General features: G+C 34.1%; 1 protein-coding gene across 2 annotated transcripts; it reads left to right on the plus strand.

Moving 5' to 3' along the window:
* Window positions 1–2,366: 2,366 nt before the first annotated feature.
* LOC108830331 (MD-2-related lipid-recognition protein 3) lies at window positions 2,367–4,044 on the plus strand. Of its 2 annotated transcripts, none has more exons than XM_018603931.2 (4): window positions 2,367–2,503; window positions 2,929–3,012; window positions 3,145–3,290; window positions 3,666–4,044. In XM_018603931.2, the coding sequence occupies exons 1-4, from the start codon at window positions 2,410–2,412 to the stop codon at window positions 3,831–3,833; spliced, it is 492 nt and encodes a 163-aa protein (XP_018459433.1). In that variant the 5' UTR covers window positions 2,367–2,409; the 3' UTR covers window positions 3,834–4,044. The 2 variants fall into 2 exon arrangements, with proteins under 2 accessions (XP_018459433.1, XP_056856812.1); XM_057000832.1 differs by having other exon boundaries at window positions 3,145–3,191.
* The last annotated feature ends 7,106 nt before the right edge of the window (window positions 4,045–11,150 follow it).

Genomic DNA, 11,150 nt, shown 5'->3' on the forward strand with positions numbered 1-11,150 from the left:
GGAGAACCAAGACAAGATTCAAAATGTCTTGAACCACGTGTAAAAAACTACCATATTCTTATTTATTTTCATCTCTCTTTTTTTTGCTTGCTTATAATTTGTCTCTATATGCTTGCACGAGACTTGCTCTCATCCTCATCGCTACTGTGATGCTTTTCCTTGCATATATCGGATTATGTAAGTCGTCTGGCAAATTTAACATATAAATTGGTTTTCTTTGAATATTTGGATAAAGAATCAATAGATATTTAACTATTTTAGTGTTTTCAGTATACTTTAGCTATTTTAAACATTTATTTTTGACTATTTGCATATATTTTCCGAGTATTTTGGAAAACTTAAAGGTATCTTATATATTTTTAATATTTTAATATACATTATATATAAAATAATGTATATATTTAAGTATATAAATTTATTTCGGATACATTCGGGTACCCAAAATATTTCGGTTCGGATCGGGTTCGGTTTTGGTTCTTTAAATACCGAAATTTTGAACCCGTTCGGATATTTAATCAATTTTGGTTCGGGTTCGGTGCTACTTTTTTGGATCGGGTTCGGTTCAGTTTTCCGGGTTCGGATTTTTTGCCCAGCCCTAATATATACAATACAATCAAGTCGGCTATCCATGCATATCTACCCAATATTCACAAACTACCCATTTATGGTAAGTTTCGTTAAAGCTTCTTCAAGGCCTTTAAGAACTTCTCAGAGATCTCCCTTCTCCAAGGTGAATCTCTTCAAGATTGCTCTCCAAGACATCTTCGCATTAACTCCGCCTTGGTCCACAATCCATTCTTCAAGTCGCAATCTTTATCTTGACTTGTTCATTCGCGTGTGCACTCTTTGTCCAGAACGTCCATCTGAATTTTGCATCTACATTGGTAACATTAGTTTAGTCTTCCTCTATTATTGGTGCTTGAACTTGGGTTCCAAAAGATTTTGCTTTGGCAGATCTTAAAACAAACTATATACAGTATGCAATCGTATATCTTTCTCTAGCTTTTATGGACGATGTAAGTGTTTCAAAATCTAAAAAGAAAGAGTTGAGTTGACGAGAAAAACAGCTGAAAAAAATGTAACCCAAAAAGAAAAGGGAGGTTAGTTTAGTGAATTCTAGATAAAATGGCACATGGTAAAGGTTTTTGAATGCCATTTTCCGAGCAAAAGATCTAAAAAGACAGCTGATGTGGACATCGACCAGAACATCACTCCTATAACCATTCCTAAGGTCTCTGAAGGACCAATGACACATTCCAAGGAGAAGAGACTCAAAGAAGGGTTTAACCTTGCGGTCCAAGTTATCCTGAACCACCTATAAGAGCCACCAGCCATACCTATAGCTCAACCTACCAAAGTAGAGCATAGCAACAAGACAAGTGATGACTTGAGCAATGCCTTTGCGCAACTCAATATCACTCAAGGTAAGCCAGCTTATTTGGATGGAACTGATAAAGATGTTTATTTTGCAGGAACTGAAGAGGAAGCCCTTCCAGATAAAGAAGAAGTCTTTACAAGAAAAGAGAGAGCCTTTCCAAGTGAAGATGAAGACCTTCCAAGTTAACGGGAAGCCTTTCCGGAAGAAAAAGAATCCTTTCCTAAACGGGATGCCTTTGCAGAACAGGATACCTTTCCAGAAGATGAAGAAGTCCATCCCAAACCGACCAACTTCGAACCAAGGGAAACTAGACCGGAATAGATCAACCAATAAGTTATTTAAAATATAAGAATAACTTATGTGTATTATTTAGTGGATCTTTTTATTTAATAACCTAATTATAAATATAAAAAGTTTCATATTAACTTTAGAATATAAATATAAAAATTGTGGATAATCATACTTTTATTATAGATATTTAAAATTTGAATTGTACTTTAAATTGATGTAAGAACAACCAATCATAGAGTAATGGCAGCAAGTGATTTAGTTCAATAGTTTCTCATATTTTCGAATTATTAAATTATTCGTGTATAATTGCCATAAAATATATTTGTTCACTGAGTGTTAATTGACTCATTGAATTAATTAGTAAATTAGTTTTTTTTACTCCTGTGTATTCAACTAAAATTAATTAATTAAATGATTTTTTTTATAATAAAACTTAACGAAATCTGAAAATATAAGCTAAAATTTGTTAAACGAAATAAAGAAAATTACATATAATTATTTTAAGTTTTTCATACTGATAAAACCACAATCTAATATTATTAAAATGTAGATTAAATTTTAGTTGAAAAATAATTATAACTTTTAAAATTATGCTATCATGCGCATGGTGTACAAACCCTTTAGTTCACCAGACATGATAATCTGTAGGCTATAAGACAGTGGGCATTATACCATATCAAGTATCACAAACTGAGTTAAAAAATATAGTCCTTGTTGAAGAGTAACAAGCTGATCGAGTCATGGCTATGTCTCACTTCCAACCTCTGTTATTTCTCGTCGTCATACTCTTCTTCCCACCTTTTCATGCTCTCAATTTTGAATTCTGCAACCCAAGTAAGATCTATTTGCTAATCCTGATTTTTTTGCTGTTTTTGTAAATCTCTGTGTGTGTTTAAGTGTGATGATAAATTTAATCTAAGTACAGTTTCCCTCAGAAATTAATACATTAGTTTTACCTTCTTTTCTTTTTGCAAATAAAATTGTAAGCATCCAATATTATTGAATTGAGCCTGCCTATTTATGCATACTATTATCTTATCTGAAATAAAACTGATCGATTTGTTAGAGTTTATCAACATATATGTTTTGGTTAATTACGTAACTCTGTGTGTAAAGTATCTATTTGGCTAAACCTATTTTTTGACAGACCAATTCAATATTTGTTATTGGATTTATCTTCGTTAAGTTGTATAAATCATGTTTTTTTACCTGTCATGACTCGCCATAACTTCCACGATTTATCTGTTCAAATGTTATAGACCAGAGTTCCAATTACATAGAGGTCACTCATCTGAAGACCCATTCCGACCAACCCCACGCTGTTACCGTATCTGGTTTAGCAAGTACGTAATAATTTCTTATTATATTCCTAGAGTTTCAACTCTCTCGATCGTTTATTTCTCATAGTTTCTAATATTTTTTCTTAATATAATTTCAAATGTTTTATTTCTGATATCATATTTTGACTAATGCAGAACATACTATGGTGGGATCGATAGAGGTGGGTGTTCAAGTTGGGAAGGTAGTGTACTATCATGCAAACCTCTGCTCTTGTTTGCATCTTACTGATGGCAACCACTTTGTGATACCTGTTACGGGACTTCCTTATGAGTTTACTGAGGTATTTTTTACTTCTGTGTATATACATAAAACCAAAACAGCCTGGTTATTTTGATTGCTCCCAACCCTAAGGCAGGTTCTCGTTTTAGGAAATACACACCTTGCCTATTTTATGGGTCAACCCCTCAACTTTGATATACATAAAGTTAGAATCATAATAAGGTATTTTTAAAATGGTTACAAAAAACTCATATTTGCATGCTTTTTAGTTTAGACCAATTATATTCAGTGTTATGTACAGCCAACAATGATTATAATCACGTTTGAACAACTTTCAAACATCTGTTTTCCATCAATGCTTAATTATTCGAAGATCCTAGCATTTTTATACTTTTTGGTTTGTACTTTTAACGGTCAAGGTCTCCAACCAGTGCAGGTTGAGTCCAAGTATGTGTATTTAATTAAATTTTGGGGAAGCAGCGATGAAATCATGTGTATTAAGTTCAAGATGCCTACTTCGGCTACCACATTGAATGGGACAACAAGTGGTCAAAACCTTGAACTGGCAGAGGAAGCTGAACACAAAGAACCAGCTATCGTTTGAAAAAGTCTCGTTGTTTATTTTGTTTTCATTCAGCAAATAATTGAGTCATACTCTGTTGCCTCTAGTGAAGGAGTAGAGTAACTCACTTTCTTTTTCAACTTTGTTGCTTCCACGTTTCAAGGGGTCCAGGTTCCTACATTTGCTTCTTGTATTTGCTTCTTCTGCTATTCCCTACTGTTAAAATAAATGAAGACAATAAAAGTCTTAACTACCCAAAAACGCTCTTCTTATTCCTTTAGATTGATCTAAGGCTAGGAAGACGATAGGTGTTATCAGAGCGGTTAATCCTTCCTTGCCCGCATTCTTTATGAACCAGCACTCAGCAAGAACTTTTTTTTTCTTTCCGATGAATCCTCCATTGACATCATTCATCTAGAAAACCCATAAATATAAATAAATATATCAGTACAAAAACAAAATGTCGTTTGCGAGAAAAAAGTTGTGAAGGATTCCATCTCAATTGTGTATATTCCTGCGTATATATTCCTGTGTATATGTAAGATATCAAACAAAGTCTCATATTATAAGATTAGATAAAGAGAGTCTAAAATATAAAGAGAATTGTGTACAACTCTAACTGAGATCTTTAGAGAAGGAATCCAAAAACAAATTTATACAGGCCAGCCTCTTAACTCGAGAGTGAACAATATCATATTAATCAGACAATAAGGAGTTGGACATAGGTTTTCACAATCCCAACAATTGGTATCTGCCAAAAAAAACCAAAATTCCGTTCAATAAAGAATGAGACCCTTAATTAAATATATCAAACCTACTCGCTAAGCCTTGGTAGAAGAAATATCGATCGACGTTCTGAAAGGTGCACCGATCGAACTCAAATGGTGTGTCGATCGACAATATCTTAGGATTAACAAACGAGAGTTGAAATCTTAGATTTTGACACTAGATAATCTCTACAAACGAAAATTGAAAGATTATAACTTAAGTTTGAGTTTGAGAACAAGTCATTTAATAAATCCCTAATAACTTTACTAGTTTACTTACCTATCACATTTGAGAATTACCTAATTCTAGCTTTTCCTTCATCTTGATAACCAAAAACACTTCTATTTATTTACATACTTAAAATCAGTATTGTCTAGCATTACTTCAAAAACAAATAATCTATTGTGTAATCTTAGAGTCTCTGTGGATTCTATCCCTAAATACTACAACTGAACCTCCTATTTGAGAGAGTAAGTTGCTCTATGGTTAATTTGAACATATCACAGAGCTTTGAGTTAGATTTCCAATTCTACCGGCTTGAGGTCCATCTGACTGTTAGATCTAAAGTTATGCATGTTTTAATGAAGAATTGTTTGTCTGACTCGCAAGAGGAAGCTGTCCAAGATATGAAGAAGTGATGATTGACACTGCACCCTTGGTTTCTATCGACATCGACGAGAATACGGGTCGACTTGATACTTATTTTTTAATTTTCTAAACCATTGTTGACGAATACCCTTTTTTATTTTTAATTTTAGGGTTGAAAATAAGAGAGGAAATCCTTTAGAGTTCTCTTGGAACTTCATTGGTTTGTTTTTGATTTATTCTATTATCTAGTCAGACTATGTTTTGTGTTTCATCTACCATGTCTGAGTAATTATATCCGCTAGATTTAGAGATTTCATGAACTTATAGTCATAACTGACGACCTAATATTGCTAGGGTTGTTTGTAGATTTCTACACCAGGGTAGCTAGTAATACTAGGATCTAGAGTTATCGGAATAACACGAGAGTGTGACTAATTATTTGAACCTAGAATCATAGGACAATTGAGAGACCAAAGAGTGCACTCAATTAACAGATCACAAACCTTTCTGAATTAGATACCTAGGCTCGTGAGTTAGTCTGGGCTTTAATTGAATATTATCTATCTCAGCGTTAATGATTTTCTAAAGAAGTGTCGATCGATACTCTTCCTTGTTCGTGTCTGACTTCTAGAACATAGGACTTAGACATCAGAATATTTTATCGCATGCGAGAGTTTGATAATTTACTATAGAATTCGAGTTCTAAAGTTGATCCTATAAACCCCTTAGCATCTTTGATTTGTGTTTTGAATCTCTTGATTGATAAACCTCTAGATCTAGTGCTTCCTCCTTATGGCTTACAAACCTACCTTCTATTTACTGCGTTGTTTAATTATTTATACTATTTTGCCTAGCTTAATCTGAAAACTAAGTTTATTATGTGAAATATATAGTCTTTGTGAATTCGATCCTCAAGTAATATAACGAATTTGAAAGAGTAGCTTTAAGGTTAATTTGAGCATATCAGAACCCCGACTAACTGAGAAAATTGGTATCTCATTTAACTATTCTTTTTGCAGGTAACCCTTAGTAGGTTCCATTCAGGAATTTAGGGGCATAAAGCTGCGGGTGTAGATTTGCTACCTTTTGCAAACATGTACGTTTTGTAATATGTAAGACATAATACTAGTCCTAGTTTGGGATGAACTAACTAACAGTTCAAACTGGGTTTGCATAGCCTTAATTTAAATTGGTAGGAAACCCTTTCTCGGACATTTTATATTAAGATCTAGGATCTGATCTAGAAACCATGGATCGTACGTTTGGACACGTGGTAGTAGCATCTTCGATATGGTTAAAGTTCTTTAGTTAGTCGTGAACGTTCTTGTTAGAATGGTGCATGGAAAAATAATTAACTGGATCAGAGGTGTTATAGTCCAGCGGCTGAGGGCAAGCATGACTGGTGAGCTGCAATCACTTCAAGACAACAGTTATTTTACAACCGTGTTTTGTAACTATTTATTTGGTCACTAAATATAGTGACGTCTGAAGGACATATTTGTACCTGAATTGTGACCACACGAGTTTAAGTTGCAAGCTAGTCTCTAATTTATGACTGAGCGATATTGTGACAATCCGTCATGCGGACCTCAGATTTCACAGCGCTACAGCGTACCGACTCTAACCCCTCACCGTGGGAGGAACTCGAACCTAAGACCTTACCCTTTAATAACTATCCACAAGACAAGCTGTCACCAATTGATCTGCAGTTCAATTGGTGACAACTTGTCCTGTGGGAGAGTTGTTAAAGGGTGAGATCATGGGTTCGAACCTCACCAACAACTTAATTATGGAGTTAGTGAGAATTCATGATGGAGGAGTCGGGGTCGGTGGTCTGCAGCGCTGTAAACTTGAATCTACGGACGGGTGGTTCTGCAGGCCGGGTTGTCAGATATAGTAAGTAACTCGTAGCATTTTAGTGACAGTCTAGCAACTTGAAATTTACTGATCTGGTTTGAAGCAAAATAGTTCCACTATTAGGACTATTTTGTGACCATGTTTTTAGTCACTAGCATTGATACAAAATATTCTAAAATATCCAACTACTTTAAAACTGATTATATTTTAATTGTTAATAGATTTTGATCCATGCTTAAAATGGGAGTTTGTTTTTCCATTTATTATAAAAATAATAATTTAAAAGTTGTTCTATAAAAAATTTGATTTCTAATAAGTGTTTTCATATCCAATCCAGATCTGTAGTTGAACCGATAAACCCAATACCTTGAATATAATCTGGTTCGGAGTTAATGAAAAATACGTTGATTAAAAATTCGATAGAATCCGATAAAAACCCAAAGATTCGCTAGTAACCCGCGATCTGATACAATTGGTCCAATAAAAACAAAAATAACTGATAGTATTTCTAGTGATTTTATTAAATTCTCATATACTCTTTAGTATTATATTAAATTGTGATTCTTTAGACTTTGATAAAAATGTATTATGTCATTCAAATAAGAAAATAATAATTTTAAAAAACTTATTGATATGACACTATTAGTTTATTCTCGTTATTAGTAACATATTATAAATTTCCATTTTATATTTTAGATTTTAATTTTAATTTTATGATAATTTTTAAAATATTCTTAAACACTCATAATTGCAATATCATTTTATGTATAAAAATTCCATAGTAAATAACATTTTTATAATTTTGGGGGTATATATTCATTTCTGATTACTAAATAATATTATACACAAAAAATGATATCAAATATGTAAATGATATATGGTGCAAAATATAGAATTTTTGTTTGTATTGAATATATGTATAATATTCAAATTATCTATGTTGAATATACATAAGTTTAAAATAATAATATGTTAATGTCATTATGTTTGTTAATTTATCAAGGGTTAATAAGACATGTATGTTCAATATTTAAATGTAGAATATTTATATTAGATTTAAAGTAAACATATGTAGGTTCAAAATTAAAAGACTTAAATGCCATCAATGAATTTAATTATCATTTGTAAAAACAAAAATGTTCTTGGCAAAAGTACAATTTTTATTAAGGATATAAATCATGAATGATCATGTTTTAATAGTATTGATTAGGTGGCAAAATAGTCTATATTGAAGATATCGTACATGCAGAACCGTCTATCAGTTTATCTATTTCAGGGAGAGTTTTAACGTGGAATCCTTTTCCGTGAAACTGTTCATCAAATTACATATATTGGAGGTAGTTGATTATCATATATAATAGATTTAGAGATTATATGAAGATGCAATATGTTATCCAGCGTTATGAAAAAATAATATTGATTTGGTGGCAAAATAGTCCCTCCCTAAGAAGGTGGTAGAAACGTGCAAAGTGTGATTCAGTTACTTCACCTAATTCAGCGAGTGGGGTTAATTGCCAAAAAGTCATAGTACACTTATGTAACTAGAAACAAAACTCACGTTAACGAATGGGTCCCAAACTTGTTTTAGTTTTGTGCTTTTGTGTACCAAATTATATATACCCAAATCTGTTATTGGGTTTTGAATTATGGAAGAAACATTCTATATGGTTCATAACAAGTTTCCGTTAGTAATATTTATGTTTGATTCCAGCTTTTAAATCTAAAACTAGAAACAAAATCCAAATTCTCACTTTTAGTTAGCAATTTGTGACTAATTATATTAACAAGAATATTGCAATATCGGAGTAGTGGAATAACCCAATAACCAAATAAATATTGCCAACTCACGGGATGAAGATGGATTGGGCAATCAAACTCGCCAAAATGGCGAGTTGGCCATCATGCTTGGTCCAACTCGCCAAAATGGCGAATGTTTCTTGGTCCAACTCGTCATTTGGCGAATTGTCCATGCTTCTTCGTCCAACTTGCCAAACTTGTTGGTTATCTTGTTGGGTCCAACTCGTCATTTTGGCGAGTTGGGGCTTTTCCTACTCGCCAAAATGGCGAGTTGGCTGGCTTACTTGGCCTGATTCGTTTGTCCAGTGAGCTTGTCGGTGTGTTCGGACAATTGAACCTCTGTACTTGTTTCGTTGTCTGAGGTTTAGGGTTTAGGGTATATCCAAAGATTTAGGACTTAGTTTTTAGGTTTTAGGGTTTACAATTTAGGATTTAGGACTTTAGGTGTTTCCTAATATGTAGGATTTATTCAAGAGTTTATGGTATAGTATTTTTGATTTAGAATTTAGGATTTAGAGTTTAACTGTTGGTGTTAACAATATAATTTTTTATTATCATTAATTACTACTATTTTATCTTTTTCTATTTCAAAAACATAATGTGACTTGAAAATTTTTCATTGGTTATTGGATTAGTGATGAACCTTGACATTCACCTTAGGGAGTAAACCTAAAAATAACTATGGATAATAGGGTAGTTAAGTGTGTCATTTTCTTTACCATTTTATTATTGACCTGAAGAATATTTCAAGATAAAAGACTGAGTATTGGGCAGAAGACATAAAGATAAGAGGAGTTGAAGCATTAGGTGGTTCAAGAAGTACTCTTGTAGAAGCAAAGTATCCCAGCAGGCCATACACACAAGACAGAAGGTCGCTGGAGGTGTGTTGGGGTCAAAAACGGTCACGACGAAGTTCATAACCAAAGGTCTATAAAAACTAGCGTAAAATATTTTTATGAAATAAAAATATTTGTAAAAAATATTTTTACGAGGAATTTTGCGGAGAAATCTTGTTTTAAAATACTCGAGCAGTATCGAAATTAAAACAGCGATTTCTTAAAACAACGGAAAACATTATCCTTGATCCAGACATTCGTAAAAACCGTCGACGATGTCTTTGCGAAAGGCATCCAAGCATTCGAATCTCTACGAAGAACTTTGCGACAAGATCATATTTTCATCGTAAAACTGAAGCTTGAATACTCGGACAACGGGTTCTCGAAACAAAGACTTCAGTCCGCAGAACAAGATTGGTCTCTACAAGCTCGCTCGCTACAGCTCACTCGCTACAAGCCCGCTCGCTACCAAAAGTTCACTCGCAACCAAAAGTTCACTCGATACCAAAAGTTCACTCGCTATAGGGAGTGAACTTCGACCAAAACTTCACTCGCTATAGGGAGTGAACTTCGACCAAACTCTAAGACCAAGTCGTGTCATTGTTAAAAATGCGATCACTTGAAATAACGAAAGGTCGACAAACAGCAAAGGTTCAACTCGGTCATCGCAAAGCAGCCAAAGACACGTCTGGCTCGGTCGCTATAGAGACCGAGCCACGATACATAGCGACCGAGCATCGGACGAAGCTCGGTCGAAGTCTTCCGAAACAACGATACGACATAACACTATAGATTCTCGACTATCTTTATTGCGATCTTCCGCAAACCACGGCTAACCATTTCTTGATTTCTCGATCAAATTGGATCATCAGTTTGGTTTACGATAAAACCGCGGAAATTTAACTTTATCGGAGAAATCGTAACAAACGTCTCAAATCAAAAGACGGCCCAAAGAGTCCTAAACTTGATTCGAGGCCCACTTACGATTTCTTAAAAACCCATAAACCTTACGACGGTTTATGCTTGGAGGATAAACATCAGTTTCCGCGAATAAATGGAAAGTTTCCGCAGATAATCATGAAGATCGAAAAATGGAATATCTCCATTTTTTTGGACTATGACGGCTTAAGGGCAAAAGAGGAAGGCGTAAACCGACATAGAAGGGAGTATATAAGGAGTTCAAGGCGAGAGGCATAGGTTAGAACTTTTTCACAGGAAACTAGCACTTAGAGCAATTTAGGCATTTTTTTGTTTTTGTTATTCGAGCTGCGACTCAATTAGGTTTAGCCACCTTCGGGTATTAGACTAGGAATCTCGCCGACAGCTCTCGTTGCCGAAGCACGTTACCTTGTTGTTACGCTCAAACGCGAAATCGGAAATACGATCTTTCTTTGCTCTCCTTTTATTTTTACGATTTCTTATTTTATCGTTTTAATTCTCGGGTTCTGATTGCTTGGCGTGTGGAAAATGAACTCTCTCTCTCTCTCTCTCTCTCTCTCTCTCTCTCTCTCTC

The sequence above is a fragment of the Raphanus sativus genome, unplaced genomic scaffold (genome assembly GCF_000801105.2).
Source record: "Raphanus sativus cultivar WK10039 unplaced genomic scaffold, ASM80110v3 Scaffold2977, whole genome shotgun sequence".
Lineage (NCBI taxonomy): Eukaryota > Viridiplantae > Streptophyta > Magnoliopsida > Brassicales > Brassicaceae > Raphanus > Raphanus sativus.